Source organism: Lissotriton helveticus, chromosome 6 (assembly GCF_964261635.1).
Source record: "Lissotriton helveticus chromosome 6, aLisHel1.1, whole genome shotgun sequence".
In the NCBI taxonomy this organism is placed as follows: Eukaryota; Metazoa; Chordata; class Amphibia; order Caudata; family Salamandridae; genus Lissotriton; species Lissotriton helveticus.
The window spans coordinates 1924128017-1924147466 of record NC_136067.1 but is presented as its reverse complement, the minus strand read 5'-3'; the positions used below and the strand labels follow the sequence as shown (position 1 = coordinate 1924147466).

At 47.3% G+C, this 19450-nt stretch overlaps 1 protein-coding gene across 2 annotated transcripts in view; it reads right to left on the bottom strand.

The window, feature by feature from the left end:
- The window catches only part of KIF13B (kinesin family member 13B), a 701202-nt gene that overhangs the window by 396770 nt on the left and 284982 nt on the right, over positions 1 to 19450 (bottom strand). For both annotated transcript variants that reach the window (XM_078649880.1, XM_078649879.1), the window contains 2 exons: positions 9209 to 9296; positions 3186 to 3320 (listed from right to left, as the gene is read on the bottom strand). In XM_078649880.1, the coding sequence (XP_078506006.1) occupies positions 3186 to 3320; positions 9209 to 9296 (223 nt within the window). The remainder of the gene's footprint in view (positions 1 to 3185; positions 3321 to 9208; positions 9297 to 19450) is intronic.

Here is a 19450-nt window from a genome sequence, read left to right as displayed (position 1 = left end):
TGTGAGGAAGAGGCGAAGATGGTGTGTGAGGTTTGGGAGAAGGGGGAGGAGTTGTATTCGTCCCCATTGTTCTCCTCTTTGGATGAGTCTTGTCGTGCAAATGTTCATGTTTCCTCTTTTTAGGTAGTTCTGTGGCTACCTTGCCAGTCTTTGGGTCAATAAACAAAGTCTTTTGTTTAGGATCCGTTCCGTGTTCCTGTGTCGGTACCGCAGTTTTCGGTTCCGAAAGGTGTTTTTTCTTTGAAATGTCCATTTGTATTTTCGGTGCCGAAGTTTTGTTCGGATCCGACTTCTTCGGTATCGAAGATGTCCCCGGTGTCGAGGGTGTTTTCGGCGCCGAAGCGTGCTTCGGTGTCGACATGGACTGCTTCGACTTCGAGCTTTCCTTGACCTGGTGCTTCGGTGTCGATGTGGTCGGTTTATCGGAACCGGAACCACTATGATGGGGGACCGAGTGTTTCGGTTTCTGTTTCGTTGCCGGGCTCGAAGGCGGGGCGTTGGAAACTTTTTTCGGTTGTCTGACCGGGCTCGAGGGCGGGGTCGACACCGTGCGGGGTCTGTTTTTCGGTAAAGGGACGTCGTCACTCACTGTTTGTTGGACGTCGATTTCCTCGACGTCGGACTCGTCCGCTTCTGACCCCGCCTCGTCGGCCTCTTCTTCCTCCTCTTCTGGGTGCTGGTCCTCGAACAGCTCCGGGATTGCTTGTGACTGCATTCTCGATACCTCGTGTCTTCGGGCTCGACGGTTTCTAATCGTCGATTTTGACGAGAACGCTGCACAGGCCTCACAGTTCATGGATTCGTGTTCAGGGGACAAGCAGAGGTTGCACACCTCGTGTAGGTCCTTGTGTGGGAACTTAGCACCACACGTTGGACATTTTTTGAATGGAGTCCTTTCCATGGACCCCGGGCTGGACTACGTCGAGTTTCTCGTAGTCGTCGTCCTTCGAACCGCGTCGGTATGGAGTGAAGTCGCGTTCGATAACGATACCGTCGATTTGGAAAGGAATACGCGCCGGTTATAACCTTCTTTGTTGAAGTCGGTCCGGAGCGCTTCGATCCTCATCCGAACCCGATGGCGGAAAAAAACAATCTAAGGATGGAGCCGATGCCCATGCGCACTAACACCGAGAGGAGGAGTCACCTATGACGACAAAGACTTCTCCAGAAGAAAAACAAAGTGCAATCATCCGAGCCCAACACCAGATGGCGATCTATTCATAAATGTACCATCTGCAGCCCATATGCCTCGAACTAACATTTACTTGGGTAAAAAGGATTGCTTGAGAAAGTCTAGTGTTGATCTGCATAGAAGGTTTCGCATTTTGATGAACAAATTTGATAAACTTGTTACTGAGAGTATAAGCGAAAAGGACATTCAATCAATCAATCAAAACATTTATCAAGCGCGCTACTCACCCGTGAGGGTCTCAAGGCGCTGGAAGGCGGGGTGCTGCTACTGCTCGAAAAGCCAGGTCTTGAGGTGTTTCCTGAAGGTGAGGTGGTCCTGGGCCATTCGTAGGTGTGCAGGGAGGGAGTTCCATGTTTTGGCTGCCAGGTAGGAGAACGATCTTCCTCCGGCGGTGGTTCTGCGAATCCGTGGGACGGTGGCGAGGGCGAGACTGGCGGATCGGCGCTGGCAGGTGGGAGTGTAGAACGAGAGGCGGTTGTTGAGGTATTCGGGGCCCATGTCGTGGAGTGCTTTGTGTGCGTGGGTGAGGAGCCTGAATGTGATCCTCTTGTTGACGGGGAGCCAGTGCAGGTTTCTCAGGTGGGCGGATACGTGGCTGTGGCAAGGCATGTCGAGGATTAGTCGTGCGGAGGCGTTTTGTATGCGTTGTAGTCGTTTCTGAAGTTTGGCAGTGGTCTCTGCGTATAGGGCGTTTCCATAGTCCAGTCGGCTGGTGACGAGGGCCTGGGTGACTGTCTTTCTAGTTTCGGTGGGGATCCACCGGAAGATCTTTCGGAGCATGCGCAGGGTGTTGAAGCATGATGACGAGACGGCGTTGACTTGTTTGGTCATGGTGAGGGAGGAGTCCAGGACGAATCCCAGGTTGCGTGCGTGGTCCGATGGTGTCGGCGCGGATACTGACATTTGGAAAACAAAAGAGCAGAAATACTCATAATTTGGGCTTCATAAGGTCCTGTTGGCCATTTAAAGTAACTTCTTACACAGTGCAGAGTGGATATAAATAATAGCTTTTTTTCTGGTTTTCCTTCTACATGCTTGCAGCTCTGCAAGACTCTAAATAACCAATTGTTACTATTATCCAGTTTAGGACTAATCATTTTACTAACCTCAAACCAATTAAACGGTGAGCAGAAAAAGCTACGATTAAAGGCAAGACCTGTAGATTGCATTAAAATTTCTGCAGCGGCTGCAATAACCTGTGAACAATTTTATCAGTGAAATGCTTTGGGTACAAAAAACACTAATAACAGCAGATATATACAAGCCGACATTATGGCATTTTGAAATGGATAGGGCCATAGAAATCCATTTAGAGCCCATACCACAATATTCAGGCTAATGAAAGAACAAGACGCCTACTCCTGTGTACACAGTATTGGAAGATGCGTCATGGCAAAAACAGTAAACACTACTAGCCATTTGGGAGTAAATAAGGAGCATTCCCAGAAGAGGGTGTCTTGCATTTATTTTCAAATACGCTAACTGGACCTGTGCAAGGTTATACGTAGGCAGGAGTGCACTGATGCAAGTAAGGGACTACTGGCACATCCATGAGGTGGGTGCGGATGTAGCTAGATAAGGAATATTGAACCATTGGAGCAGAGGAAAAACTAAGTGGGAAACAAAGTTTGAGATGCTAGAAAGGGAACATATGAGCCACGCCATCAAATCAGGGGTTGTGTGCAAAATGGAGCGCACGTTCAAAGGGATTCAAGTATTTCAAAACCTACCCTATCTTAGGAAAATGTCCTAGTTGGGGACATGGACCCTTCAACTGGCGGGAAGGGGTATTTCCTCTTATATACTAACGCTTCTAATGCTACTAACAGAGTCTCAATTCTCCCTGAATTATTATTTTGCAAGCAATGTTTATTTAGGTACCTGTGAACACCCAGTTGGGGTGGAGCTATTACGGTTTAACTGGGTGGTACCCTGCATGTATCTTTGTTTTCTGGAAACACGTTTCAGGACAGTTCCACTCGACATGGCTTACCCCAGACTGGACATCCACCAGAGTGTGCGTGAGGATGATGTTGAAGACGGCGTGAGACCGGCTGCTCTCTTCGTTCATGTTGGTTGCAGCCACTGTTCGCGACTTGTTGCCCTCAGACATCAAAGACTCAATGTCCTAAATAAAGACAACATTCAAACAATTAGCTGGATGGAGTGGTTGTTCACTTGCCCATTCTTTAGCCTCTTTAGCATGGTGAGAAGATGGATTCCTTCAGTACCCTCACACACGCTACAGCCGAAAGGACTAAAACAATTCATCTTTTTAAATAAGCAACAGTCTGGTTCTTCAAGAAACGAGATAAATGTTTCACTTGAACAATACCACTAACGGAATACAACCCATTCGCTTTTTCAATGTTTACGTAAAATGAAATTCACAAATTCCTGGATACCAAAATCACAAAGAATCCAGACATTTCTCATTTCATCCTATACAATTATCATGTGAGTGGACTGGTCTGCAGCTATTAAAACCCATTTCTTGCTGTGAAAAGGCTAAATCACATTCTTTGCTGCTCTCGGCAAATTTTCCTTTCCCAGGACACATTAATGTCACCCGTTGGCCAATGTTGGAATGTTTTGAGACGCATCATGACATCTTGTCACTTTATTCAGCAAATTCAACTGTAGATTAGCCCTGTGCAGAGGCCACTGGTAGACTGAACCATCTCAGCACACACTGCTCCGGGGGGGGGGGGGGGGGGGGGGGGGGGGGAAACAACAAAAGAACTGACAATTTTATCCATCACAATATCAATCACTAATATAAATCTATTCAGCTCAAACACCATTCTATTTGCAATAGCTACCAGCTAACAACATCTACGGTTAGGATTTCAGTAGCGCAAGCAACGCATGGTAGAGAAGTCATGGCTACGTAGTCCCTAAGAGGTACATTTAAATGGTTTTCTCAGTTTGTGTCTAAAACATATCTTAATCTGAAAGTGTGTTTTTAGTTGTATTATATTTCTAACACCCTATTTTGTGATAAGGATATCCGAGCATAGCATCCCTTACACAACGTTTTTTATGTGCATTTCTTTTGTATTGATATCTTTAACCAATCTACTAATGAACAACTGGACACTAGTCAAAGAGCGTGGCCTTTGGTTCACTGACCACCAGAGACTACTCAAATTATGTCCAAAAAGGCGTAAGGAGCAATACTCAAAGTTGCCAGTATAGACACCTGGCATGGCCCTCAGCTGTGCCAAGTTGGTGCTTCGCAAGCAGCATGGCCTTTGCTATGCCCTTCATCCAGTATCTGGCATTCACTGAACCAGCACAGCAGGCTCTGAGCATATACTGTAACCTTCAACCACCCCATGTACTGTCCTGCCAACTCCAGACACTAAAAGGGCTCGGACTATTGCTATGCCCAGCGAGCTTTGATGGCAGAGAAGTGCTGGGCATGCTAACGGAGTAGTCTTTGGACACGTCCTATACACAGCTCACCTGAACCCTAGCAAAGCATTGAAACCCCGCAGATAACTACCTCTTGCCATTCCCAGTAGGCTCAAAATGAATGGCATTTCCTTCGGCCATGACTTGCACTTAATATTTTTCTCCTAGCCTTTGCCACATCCTGCATCTGATACAGTACCCAAAATGGTACTGGGCAGAGGGTAAACCCTTTGAACATACCCTGCATGCAGCCTCCCCACCATACGTACACAACCTCAGTTATGTCCAGCAAGTACCCATGACAGAACATGGCTGTCAGCTCATCCTATGCTAAATACCTCATCCACTGTGGACTGAGCCTTAGGCTCTAACTAGTGCTTGCTGATTTGCGGCTGGTCTTCAGCCATCCAGTGCACACTCAGCGGTGACCCCAGTGCCTTCTGTACAAAGCCTTAGGTAGTTTCATATCATCAGCAATGAATGAACGGGCATGCTCCTGTGGAATAGTTTTGTTCATTCACTCATCAATAACTTCTTTTTGGAACTTGAAAGGAAAACGCAACATGTTCTCCATAATTTCCTCCCTTCTGGACGAATCAGCATGCAGATTTCTAAGTGGACATATTTTGTTTTTGAAAGTTTTGTGCTACCTTGTTACATCGAGTCAACAATGATCAAAATGCCTTTTCTTTGGCAGCAAGAATGTACTAGTATCAGGCGCACATTGGCTCATGGACCTTTGTGCTGTTAATAGTACCAGTGCAGAGTTCAGGATCGGGGCAGGGTTATAGGACAGAGGTCTCCATTAATGCCTTAAAAAAAAAAAAAAGATAACTTTGAGAGACCAAATATACACATTAGCTATAAAGCCCTTGTTTAATTTTTTTCTGGGAGAGGTTGGAGGAAGATTGGGGGATGCCAACCTACTCAATTGCCACAGGAATATTTTCTCAAGGTCGATGTCTGCAGCCTCCTTCACAACAGCCCACACACAGTGGCGGCTGGTGACATTTGAACGTGGTGAGGCGGAAAATGATTTCTGCACTGTAGCTCACAAGCGCAGCGCGCATGCCCGAACACCCTTGAGAAAAAATGTGAAAATCGAGTGGTTCATCACAGTACCCTCTGGTTCACCACTGCCACCCTCTGGTTCATCACAGCACCTCTGGTTCATCACAGCACCCTCTGGTTCATCACTGCCGCCCCCTGGTTCATCACTGTCGCCCTCTGGTTCATCACTGTCACCCTCTGGTTCATCACTGCCACCCTCTGGTTCATCACTGCCACCCTCTGGTTCATTACTGCCACCCTCTGGTTCATCACAGCACCCTCTGGTTCACCACTGCTTCACCATTGCCACCCTCTGGTTCATCACTGTCACCCTCTGGTTCACCATTGCCACCCTCTGGTTCTTTACTGCCACTCTCTGGTTCATCACTGCCACTCTCTGGTTCATCACTGCCACTCTCTGGTTCATCACTGCCACCCTCTGGTTCATCACTGCCACCCTCTGGTTCACCACTGCCACCCTCTGGTTCACCACTGCCAACCTCTGGTTCATCACTGCCAACCTCTGGTTCATCACAGCACCCTCTGATTCACCACTGCCACCCTCTGGTTCACCGCTGCCACCCTCTGGTTCACCACTGCCACCCTCTGGTTCACCACTGCCACCCCCTGGTTCATCACTGCCACCCCCGGGTTCATCACTGCCACCCTCGGGTTCATCACTGCCACCCTCGGGTTCATCACTGCCACCCTCTGGTTCATCACAGCACCTCTGGTTCATCACAGCACCCTCTGGTTCACCACTGCCACCCTCTGGTTCACCACTGCCACCCCCTGGTTCACCACTGCCACCCCCTGGTTCACCACTGTCACCCTCTGGTTCATCACTGTCACTCTCTGGTTCATCACTGCCACTCTCTGGTTCATCACTGCCACCCTCTAGTTCATTACTGCCACCCTCTGGTTCATCACTGTCACCCTCTAGTTCATCACTGCCACCCTCTGGTTCATGTCCCAAGGGGTTCAACTCTGGCACAATTATGTCCACTGATGACATACTGGCACAGTAATGGTCAATCTTGGCATATATAGGGCATCCTTGGGTGAATCATAGCATAAGGGTCGCACGGCTATCCTCATCAGAGCATGAGCACGCGGGGCTAATTGTGGCCTTTATGTCACATAACAGTGGCTGTCATTAGAATATTAACGTCCGTGACTGACACTGTGGTGTTTATGCACGAGGGTAGGCAGCCGCTGCACACTTGTGGCGCCATAAGGAAACGGAGTTCATTGCAGCGGCAACCAGAGCGCACCATCCGGCTTCTACTAGCGGTAAGCGGGGGTCTGAAAAGTGGCACCGAGCACATCCCCGGGCTGAGGTTTATAAAACGGGAGGGCGGAATTTTTACAACTGAGCACACCGCAGTCTTTAAAGATTTTACGAGCTTTATTGTAAACACTGCATGAAACCGACCCCATGAGCTGTGAGATTAACGGGCAAAGATCTTTTAGAATTATGAGGTTAATAACACGTCACGAACCAGCGCACAAGGGATTTCTGACTTTGTCTTTATGAACAATTTAAAATGTAAGAGTTATGAATTATTCGTTAGTCCATTATTTGTATTGAAATGTATTCACAGGGCAATCGTATTATACGTTAATAGTTACATTTGAAGGATTGTTTTTGTAGAAAAACTGAGTGGGTGGCTGATTAGAAGGTAGTACTAATGAGATGTATTTCTGATTTACAGATCCCTTGATAAAGGCGCTACCGCGCCGAAATGCATTGGGAGGTTACTCAATGAAATGAATATGAAAGTTTTTGTGATATGATCATGGATAATCACTACAACGATGTGCATTAACATCAAAGAACATTATTTGAATTGAAAATTAAAATCAAAAATCTTTTTGAAAAACGAACAATTTTGTATTTGAATTAATTGCTGGAGTGCCAGCATTCACTTGTGCCCACGGAGACAAGCCGAATAGAGTCTTGCTATATTTGCTGGTACAATGTTGACATCCTTGGCACGTCCTGGTAACACCTGTTCTGACGGCGCAGAATCAGACAATGTGATGCAATTGTCTATGGAAATTGAAAGCTGACATTTGGGGGAAAATAGATGAAATCGGATTTTTGAAACAAAAATGTACTTTTCTTTAGAAAAAGGAAAGATTTTTTTTTGTGCATTCACCAAAAATGGAAAGTGCATAGTGGATAGAGCACGTGTATTTTGAGAATCTGTCATGCTGGTGTTTGAAAACAGAATGATAAATGAGCAATCCCCATTTACAGCTGCTCTTTGAAGGGTAGTTGGGGGGGATTTACAGCTGCTCGTGTTTCCTCTGTGCCAGGGGGCACTTGCTGCTGTCGTTGTTATTGCCTTGGTCGTGTGGGCGCATCCTATCCCCGCCCCATTAGGAGACCGGGGGCTGCGGCATGAGGCAACCCCCGTCTCCCAAGGGGGAGGCTAGCGCGCATGTCCGTGCCGGGCAGGAAAATGACCTGTCCGAAAGAGGACACGGCACTAGCGTGTCTGCACAGCCCCGCCTCCCCCTTTTCCTGATGGTTTCTGGTCCGGCACAGTAACCGGCCGGCCAGAAACTCGTTCCTGAATGTGTGATTTAGGCACACATTGGCAGTCCGGATGGCAGCGGTGTGCATTGGGAGGGCAACGCCCCAACGCCCCAATGGACGCACCGCCGCTGCACATCTCATGTAATCTCACAAAATGACAGACGAAGGAAACTGTTCTGCTTCCAATAAAATGTCATGTCAGTTAAGGGGATTTGTCATGCATGAGGAGTACACTGATAAAACCCACATACCTGCATTAAAACTTTAAATCGGCTGAACAAAAACTTACAAAGTATGCAAAAGCACGCAGCAGACACTAGTCTCTGCTTGCATGAAAACTTTAGTGACATCCGCTAAGCAATTTATTTTTCTCTCCAGCTTATCTCACAACTTACTCTATAAATGAACAAGTCACATTTTGATTCCCTGCCAACAACTTCTGCCTACCTGTCCAATCTGTACAAGACTTACAAGGATAATCAAATATCGAAATCACTGGTTTTATAAAGTTCAGTGAGGATCTGTCAAACTGAACAAAGCAGAAATGTTTTTCCTGTGGACCGAAATAACTTTCCATAACAAGTGTTGTCCCCGCCTCTTTAACACATAGACACACACAAATGTATATATAAGTGTGTATTGTCCTAGGATTACATTTACCAGCACTTTTTAGAATCAGACGAAAAAAAGCTGTAGAAATTCCCCACTTGCTGAAGTTTGGGTTTACAATATCAACATAAAAAAATGAATGGTAAAAAACGCTTAATAAATATGACAACTTTGTAAAAAATAATTTCAGTTATAATGTCTTGACATTTAAAGGTTGGTTGGTGGCCTTCAATATTTGTCCTAAAGTGTCTGGGCTTCCTTTCTGAAGGCCACGCCATTGATTATTGTACCCAGGGCTGAAATAACATTATCTGCCACGCCAAGTTCCTTTCATCCATCAGAAGTCATGCACGGGTGGTCGAGTACTGCCAATCTGCCACTGCCTCAAGTCTTACCTTATAATCAGAAACAGCCAGTTTAGAAAGACCGTCGACATATGGACCCAAAACCTTGTGTTCTCGGACCTTTAGGGATTGCCGACTCCTGATCAAAAGAAAGAGGTGAAAGTCAAATTCCCAGCCAATATGAAACTCTAGAACCTCCATAATCCACCCTAAAAATGTAAACCCTGCATTGGGATGTGATTGTTGGTTCCATAAGCTGAAGAGACCTCTCTAATAAGACAAAGATGTCAAGTACCTACCACAATGGATACCCTAATACTGTAGCATTCTTGCATGTTATTGTATTCCCTATGTTACTCGGTCTTAGCGGCTCAGCCTGTGTGAGTGTTCGGGGTGGAATGTTTGGGGTGTGGGCCATGAGTGGAATGCTTGGGTGACTGGATGAGGAGTGACACTTGGTGAATGGGGCTGAGCAGCTAGCAGGCTGGTTCTGGGGGGGCTGCCCTACAGGACCCACATTTCCTGTTTACGAAGACTTACTGAATAAACTCACTTGGATTACATTATACCAGCGTGGTCCTGGTCACTACACAACCCTGATGCACTCCAGAATAGGCTAGCTTGAAAGCGCCATTTCTTGGTGGATAATGTAGCAAATCTGTCAGGGCAACTAAGAAAAAGAAGCCTCTGCTGCGTGCCACAGAAATATCAGAGTTTAACCTATCCTTGCATTATTTTAAGAAAGTGAAATCTGTTTGTTTTGTATTTTTCCTTTTTATTTTGGACCTACATTTCGCCCCTCTCTAGTTTCCATATAAATATATTTAGTAAATGTATGCACTGTTTTTTAATGAAATATATAGGTTGATGAGCCCATGTAATTATAAATCTCCTTAATATCATTTCCTTCATAACATTTGTAGGATGTTCTGCAGCCCCAAAGACATGTTGGGCCTCAAGGCAGCTTGTCCAAAGACAAAATCCATATGATGCACAGTTAAATCTTACAAATAATCTCTGGAGCTGCTCGATCTGCAGTGTATGGAGTGACCGGGTTTCCAGAAGATTTTATAAAATAAAACATCGGCTGCCTTTTAAAAAATTAGGCGAATATTGTTATGGACCATGTCTATGGTAGAGAACTAATAAATGTAAAACAGTTATGCATTAGTGACATAACCGAAGGAGGCATGCTTCTGCAAATGCCAGTAAAGTCACTGCCTACCCAATATGTTAACGTTCTGGGGATCTATGTCTTTTGCTCACTGAAATGGGAATTGTCCCCTAGTTACTAGACATCCTTACTTCATGCATTAATGGGATGGAACATTTATCCTATGTATCTAAACATTACCCTTTTGCTAATATTTCTTTGGACTTTCACCTTCATTAAAAACAAATGAAAGCTAACTAAAAGTATTATTTTAACGGAAAAAAAGTTTATTGAAACCCCAAACCCCACTACAACAACAAGTTTTTATTCAACTACCAATTACAATTTCCAAACCACTTTAACTACAAACAACCCAATTAAGGTTTTAAGAGGGCCTTGGTGCCCCAACTCAGTGGGTTCAGTGCCTACTGCTGCCATCTGTGGGTAACCTACATCTACAAGATTACGTCTGTCTTGATGTATAACAATAACAAATTATTTAAGCATCAAAATGCAACTAGTCTATGGTGTGATGAATACGAATGGTCATTATTTATAAGTACGGTAGATCACAATAGCAACTCATCAAAACACTACAACCACATTTTCATGTGTCGCCTCACTTCCTATTTACAAATCTGCTCCATGTACTGACATCTGCAAAGGAAGGTGCAAAGCTCTGATTTCATGAATTTCCCTCTTATTTCTGCACTGCCCGTCTTTGGCGATGATCAAAAACATGGCTGATCCAACTTCATACAACTATGACCTTTCCTTTTACCAGGTCCCTTTACTTCTTGGCAAAACGGACAAGTTGCGGTAATGTCTGATCTGGTAGAGAAAGGATCTAGCCGCAGATTCCTTATCTTTGAATTCTCCTCAGGCACCAGACTGGATCTGGAAATTTTCCCAGCAGTACTTCCACATGTCGGCAGGGGGCATAGAGCGACTCCCTAGCGACATCTTCTCTCGGTTGTAACATCAACAGAGTCCATATAAGCCCACCCTGACGCGCCAACATCAGTTTTTATGTGACAATTTCCACTCTAACAATGCAGAGCCACGTAGAACAAGCATTGGCATAGCCAACAGGTCTCGCCTTTGGGACCTTTTAAGTATTTAGTTATGCAGCAGGTCCCAAAGGCGAGACCTATTGTCTATGCCAATGCTTGTTACCCCTTGTGGTTTGTGGCATGACAGATATCGGAATGGCTCTGGAGTAATAATTTGTCATTACCACTTCCTCCAGAGTTTTATCACAATTCTGTTATTTAATTTAATGAATAGATTGATACATTTACCAGATTGTATGTAAGAATTGGTGAGTTTGTGGTCTCCTTTTTACTTTAAGCGTATTAATAAAGTCTGAAAAGTAGCATATATTACAATAAAGATAAACCTAATTAAACATATTTGGTGACATATCGAAGCAAAGTACAATTCTTCTCTCCAATTCGAATTGGAACAAATTTGCATAGATCAGGGTTACACCTAAAATAGGACATGGAGCCAGCCCACCCTGAAATACGCTGGACGCACCTAGATTTAAACAACCCAAACAATAAACTGCAGACAAGCAAACAAAAATCCGTAACATTTCCACAATGTTAGTGTGGTAATGTGCAGGTTGCAATTCACAGAAATCAGACAAGAAACGTGTTCGAATGTACTGTGTCTCCACAAACTGGTGATGGTTAGAGACCTGTCTAAACGATTGAGTCCTGCCACTGTCTGCAAATCACAAGCGCGGCAGGTTGGGATATTTTCCCAGTAAGTACTTCCACATTACCGAATCATGAATATTTAAACCAACATCCTGGTACTTCAGCTCCTCTTTGGAGACCCTGCACTTTGCTGTTAAAATAAGTTCACTTCATAAAATCACTGCAAGTAAAAAGCATTCACCAACACAAAACCTCAATGACAAGTATTTTGAAAAACAAATGGCCCCTGCACGCACAGCTGTTTAAAACAAGCCCGGCAGTGGTGCGTGCGTGCGCGCGCGCAGATGGCTCTTTTTGGAAGCACATACTCGTGCTTGTGGCGCGCCCCTGCTCGCTCCCGAAAGGTGGATGCCGGCACAAGCGGGAGTATGTGCTTCCAAAAAGAGCAGAGCGACGGCTAAAGGTCCTCCTATGCAGCGCATGCGCGCTGCCTAGGCAAAACCTAAAAACAGCCTCTGGAGAGAGTGTGCCAAACAGGGAAAAAGACTTACATCAACAAGAATAAGAATGAAATAACATAAGTAAAATGCAAAGAGGGAAACCAAGAGACATCAGGGCCCTAAGTATGCAGAGCAGGGAGGATGGGTGGGTCAATAAGGAAACTGCTGCTAGATCCTGTCTCTATCAGATAAGGCATTCCTGAAGGTAAGTAACATATCCATCTGATAGAGACATCTAGCCGCAGATTCCTTATCTTAGGATCAAATACCCAAGCAATACCATCACCGGAGGAGGGTCTGTGAACGGATCTCACCAAAGATCCCCAATAGAAGAAGGTGGCCAAAGGATATAAAGGGACTAGACTATCCGAAAATGATAGGTGAAGCAAGATGCTCACCGAGAGGACCGACCTCCAAGGAGGACTATGCTAGCCTACAGGGTGTAGAAAGGTATAAGACTGTAAGAACACTGTATCAAATCAATATGAGGCAACCCTAAGAGGGAGGCAACCTAAGATCAAGGAATGCAGAGGGACCAAGGACAATAGTCAATAGAGGCCAGGTTCAAAACTAAATGTAAGGAGCATACACAGCGTGCTCAACTGCAGCGAACATATAGAACGAATAAAGAGCACCCATCGATCGCCGAAGAAACTATCCTGAGAAGCAGATGCGAAACAAGGGATGTCCAATCATAGGATGATGTGGAAAAGAGAACAAGGAATGCTGAAGAGCATGGCTAGGAAAAACAACAAGAACGGTAAGAAAACGCTCTTACAGTGAGAACCTCGATAGCTATATAAGGCATCCACTGGAAATAAGTAATGGAGACGCTCAGTGAAGAGAAGGAAGAAACAGATCAGTACAACCAAGAAGGTTGAACCAGGTCACCAAGAAGGGTGTAGGTAATATGCAGCGATGTACACCGTATGGAAGACCAGATGACCACATGTGCAAAGCATACATAAAGATATACCTGAAGAAAAGACATCTTCAAGAGATCCATTCAAGAGATAGGTATATACATGCAGAAACAAATGCATCCAAGATAAATGTATACGAGGATAATTATGCATATAAAAAAACATAGATATTCTCGTAGACACACAAGTATATCCACTCCTCCGAAAGCAATCCATGTCCTTCACTAGTGAGCAGGAGAACGAGAAGTGGAGGAAAGAAGGGTACTCCACGAACAGAGGTGGAGACAAAGACAAGGCTGGAAAACAGCAACACAATGCTGCCTAAGAATAAGAAATGGAAGGCAGTGTCCACTATATAAAAACAAGGGCAACCATCCAAGAACCAACACCACCAGCTAAGGGAGGATGCCAGCAGGCAGCAGCATGAGAAGCAGAGAATAATAGCACATGGAATTGCCATGAGAAAGACGACGATGACCACCAAGGTGAAACAAATGGCTGACGGAAACAAAGGGCAACAGATAGTCGATTATGACAATCACACATTGTCCAACGTACAGAAGCTGGAGAAGCAGGTAAGAAACCTGACCAACGCTTCAGGGAAATGTGAGGAAAGATAGGATAGACCCAAAGGAAAAAGTAAAGAAAGACACCCACCAAGACTCCTTGAGACGAACAGTCACAGGATCATGACAAGGATGGAGTAATGGAACCCAGGCCTGAACCAATAGGAACTCAAAGAGGATGTTTGCTTGTGGCACCAGTAGAGCCCATATGGACAGAAGGACAGAGAAAGCGGAAGACAATATCCCATAAGGGATACAAAGTCTAAGAGGAGCTGACTAAAGTGCCTCCTAGGCATACAAATAAGGTCTCCGGAAACGGGAAACAAGGCTGTAGTGCAAGCGTACAACATAATCCGAATATTTGCCACAGAGTAAGCACTTGGGCAGGAAAAATGCAAGCTCTAAAAGAAGTCAAAGGACAGCCTCCAGAAGACTGCCAAACAAGATATGTTCCAGACAGCTGGAAACTAAACCGGTCACCGACAGCATAAACGAGACAAAAGGTACCTGCAGAAAGCAGGACCACTACACCGGGTGTATCCTTTGAGTGGAGAGAAAAACTCTGCCCTAGGAAGGCGGGAAAGAGTCAGTCAAAACAAGGGAAATATCTGTCCCCGACACCCATAGTACAATAACCGACCTAAGACTCCATACCATCCATGACTATCCCTGAACCGGCAAAAAGCAGAGTTGGCATGCGTGCCAAAAGTCAGGTGCCATCAAAAAGCAATGTCGACCAAAGCCGTTTGCACAGCCTCTGAAAACAGGGAAGTACGCAACCATGCATGTCGACAGAGTAATGGAGGCTATAGCTCGACCATAAGAATCTGTAATATCCATACCTCAGCAGGATGCAAAGTTTGGTAGCTTGCTGCCCATCTTGTACCAGGGGAAGAAGAGCATACCGGGCTTCCTCCGGAAGGGAAGGCAAGAGGCCCATCACAGAGTCCCACAAGGCGTGGGAGAAGCGGGCGAGCACACAAGAAGTATTCAAAGAGCACAGAACGTGGCTAGAGTAAGATAAAACATGCCTACCACAAGTGCCAAATTTCCTAGGCTCCCTTTCCAAAGTACCCTGAACCACAAGGCTTTTAGTAGAGGGACGTCTCAGTAGACAGGAGGGATCCTCCGGGGCCTGGGGATACCTGTGAGATATTGAGCTCCACAGGAAGCCCTGTTTCGAGTTTAGTCCAAGCACCCAAAAGGATATCGAAAAGACAGTCACTATAAGGAAGCACAGGCTCAACATTGGATAGGGTAGCGTGTAGTACACCAATTATGGGTCTGTTGACAATTCCTCCAAAGGAATGTGTAAATCCAAGGCAATCGAAACTCGAAGGAGCCTGTCTTCCAATGCAGAACTGGCCTCAGTAGCGAAACCGGGAGGAGACAAGAGGCTGGTGTCAGCCAAGTCAAGCAACCAGCCGGATGGCATAGAGGGTGATACTGTGTCCTGAATAGGAGGAGGACACACCACGCTTTCCATAGTACTTACACAACCATGGCCTGCAGAATAAAAACCCAGAGGAAGGGAGTCTGAGATGGTCGGCTCCATTGATGTCGCATCCTGTTGGAAACCGGCTATTTCTGGTAGGCTAAGGCTTATGCCAAAGCCAGGCAGAAACCACCATTCCAGTCAGGGCAAGGAAGTCACACGCCAAGATAACCCCTGCTCGCCCTCTAGGTAGCATGGCGCGGGCAGTCTAGGCTAAACTCGGAGGCGATGTGTAAAGCATTTGCGTCAGCGCACGACAGCCACAACATACTAGGCACACCACAAAAGAGACTCCACACAAGGTTATATTAAAATAACTTTTGTATTGTCAAAACATATCAGATAAAAATCATACATGTACATTGTGCCAACTGGCACGGCAATATTCACAAGGGATTATGTACACAGGACAGGGCCACATAGGCCACTGTCATAATCAGCACTTCTAGAAATAGAAATAATACTTGTAGAAATTAGAATAAAAGTATATAAACTTCACTGTAACACAAAGTAACAGTTATAGATCACATCCAGTAACTACTGGGAACAGGTAAGTACCACCTACGCAACCCTAAACTCCTTGGGAGACTGTCACGCAGGGGACCAGGACCTTACTAGGACTACCTGTACTAGGAAAGAAGAACCACCTAAGTATCACACAGCATTTTAGGGGTCTAAGAAAGAATACATTACTCATGATGCAATAAACCTACATTCCGAGGAGTAGAAAAGACAACCACCTAAGAATAAACACATTTAGGGGTATAAACCAGAACACCTTACCCATGATGCATGAACACATTCAGAGGAGTAATAAAGAGAAACACATGAGGCCTAAAGCATTCAGAGGTGTTAAGAATAAAGCACATGATGCAACAAAATACATTCAGGGGTGCAGCGCAAGAAGACACATGATGACTAAACATTCAGAGGTGCAGCGCAGGAAAAGTAAGACACATGATGCATAAACCTACACATTCAGAGGGGTCAAGAGTAAAGCGATAGCGCAAGAATCACATGATGTCTAAAAACAGTCAGAGGTGTAAGATCAAGGTGCGTAATCATACTAAATGCATTACATTTCCTAGCACCACATCACAATGCGCAAAACTCACATTAGGCAAATACTATCACATGAGCCACTACCTGTGGCAGTCCCTAGGCCAACGGCCTTGTTGGGGCTCCGACGCCCTGAGTCCAAAGTCAGGGGGCCAGTCTCAAAGTACAAAAAGCCTAAACGTGGCAGGTGCCCACAAAGTGCTGGGCACCTGGAGAACAACAAACTTGCACCAGGGCCCTCACTGGCCCTTAGGCGCCAACTGCGCCACTGCTGGAGCCACACAGGCTCTGGGCATATCACACATGCCCCAGACGTTGGAGCCACACAGACTCTTAGAACAATGATGCCCCCAGGAGCCTCACCGGACTCTAGTCCTCACACTCGGGGGCAGGAGGGGACGAGCACCGACAATATGCCCCGAAGCCCCCCCTCTCGAATATGGCCCTCTCTGGAGCCAAACGGGCTCTACACACCGTTGGGGCGGCCCGCTGCCTTCCGGGGCCGCCCTGAAGCAGTGCCTCTAACCCGGCACCAACACGAAGCAATGCGGGCCCTCAAGAGCCCCTCGCGGGCTCTGTGGTCATGGTGGGGCGACCCACTGCCATTCGGGGCCGCCCTTCCTTGGTGCCTCGACCGGCACCGCGAGAACCCATCTGCTCCCTCACGGAGCAGCAGCATCACAGAGCCCCCGTCTCACCCGGTCCACGCGGAGCCCCCCAGCCCTTCAACTCACCGGGCCTCAGGGGCGGCTCCTCCGGGCGGCGGCTCTCTTCGTCTGGCCAGCGCGGGGCTCCTCTTCCACCACGGAGCCCCGCCGGGCCGCTCAGCCGCTCGCGGCCGCTCTCCCTCTCGCTGCAGGGCTCCCTCGGCACACGGGAGCCCTGTTAACCGGCCGCCACCTTTCTCGCCTTCCCCTTTCTTCCACCACGGACTCAGGGGCGGCCCAGCCAATCGCGTCGCGGCTCCTGCGACGAGCCTCTCATGACGCGAGGCCGCCAACCAATGGCAGCGCGGCCTCGCCGATGACGCGACTATCCACCGGCCAATCCGGTCGCGGCCCCTTCGTGGTTTGTTTTCACCGCGGCAGATCGAGGTGGGCACTCGTAATTAATTAAGTAACTACGGCCAGGAATCCTCAGCGCCTCCAGCGCTATAAGCGAGCACCAAAAGCGCTCCTAAGCACTAGAAAGTCCGGCGACAGCGCTCTCATGCGCTTGGGGGAAATGAAGCGCTCCAAAGCGCTAGACAGCAGGCAGAGCGCTCTCAGGCGCTCAAGGCGAAGCACAGCGCCTCTAGGCGCTAGAAACCAACTCCAGCGCTCTCCACAGGAAAAGGCAGCTTCTCCATGCTGCCATGGTCCCAGAACTTCCCCAGGGGTAAAGCCAAGTCCCCCCTTCAGCCCAGGCAGGCAGAAGGGTCCCCCAGGAGTCCAGGAATCCAGGTATCCAGGGGCTGGGCAGCGCCCACCCCTGGTAGATCCGAGTCAGCCACAAGAGCCAGGACAAGAACATTTTGGAAGGAGACACCGTCCCTTCTTATACACAGAAATGCCTTTGAAGTACTTTGAAGCTTTCGTGCAAGGGGCCCTGAGTACTGGAATGTTTCTGGTTTACGTCTCCCTGACAGCTTCAGGGCCAGAGGTGACAGTAGGCCGCCAGGATGGAGAGCCAGCAGGGTGGGCGGCAGGCACAGCCCGGCACCACCAGACGCTCTTTCCTCCCATCCCTGACAGCAGAGGGGCCTTTCATCTACCCCCTCCTCCGGGGCCTTGCAGACCCTGCAGACCCTGTTCTACTCAAACCAGACAGTCCATCTACCAACAGGCCCAGGCATGCCTGGGCCAGGCCCATCAGCCAATCACGTGCTAGCAGACTCACTAAACAATTATGCCAACTTCTAAAAGTGGCGCTTCTAGACTACACACAGCCATGCTGCATACACCATTCTGCAGCATTCATTCTCACGAGTTCATACATATCAAACTCGCCCCTGCACTCCCCACGCATCAGGAATCTACCATGGGCATACATATTTCCCAGTCATTCCTATGGGAGGGCAGGTCACTCACCATCCATACACAGAAAGCACACGCACTTTATACTGTACCACAGTGAAAAAGTGCGCAGAGGCCTACAATCACCAATCCAGGTTCCAAAAACAGGCTAGGAAAAAGCAAAAAGTCACGGGGTAAACCTGCCCAAAGGACCGGGTCCAACACATCCCCCTTCCAGCCAAAACGCAGGGTAGACCAATCACTACACTGATGGTCTTCAATGCTTTGGGCGACAAAACCACGGAGACGGGCCTGCAGGGCAGGGCCACCTTACAGTTTTTCGCCACTCGGAACCCACAGGGATTTCCCTCAACAAAAGCTCTCTGACACAACTAGGATACCCCACTGGTACACACTAGTCATCCACAGCCAGGACCAGGCCCTAGGCCATCCACAGATCACAGGTCCTAACCAATCCACAGAGTGGGGGCAGAAGCCCCTGGCACACAATAGCCAATCTCCACTCTCTCTCTCAGGGTAGCTACACTACCACTGATCCTATACCCTAGGGACCACACCCTCAGGCTGACTAGAGGTCACAGCAAGAATGCCCGATCCTACCTCTACTCCACCAATGTTAGAACTGGGGGTCTCTAGTTGGCAGAGGTAAGTACCTTAGACCAAGTAGGGACCCTGGCTTCCAGTCAGGGTGAAGGAATAACCCTCACAGCGAAGCACTCACCAGAACACAACTCTCCTACCAGATCAGGACCTCACTCCGTCACTGGTCTATCACCTGGAAACGATTCCACTTCTGAGGTACAAAGCACACAGCACAGTCCCTCTTCAAGCAGGTGGGGGGACACAGCACACAGCAAAGCCCCCTTTCCTCTACCTTAGTGGAAACAACAAACTGCAGGTGGGCCCCAGAACACACAG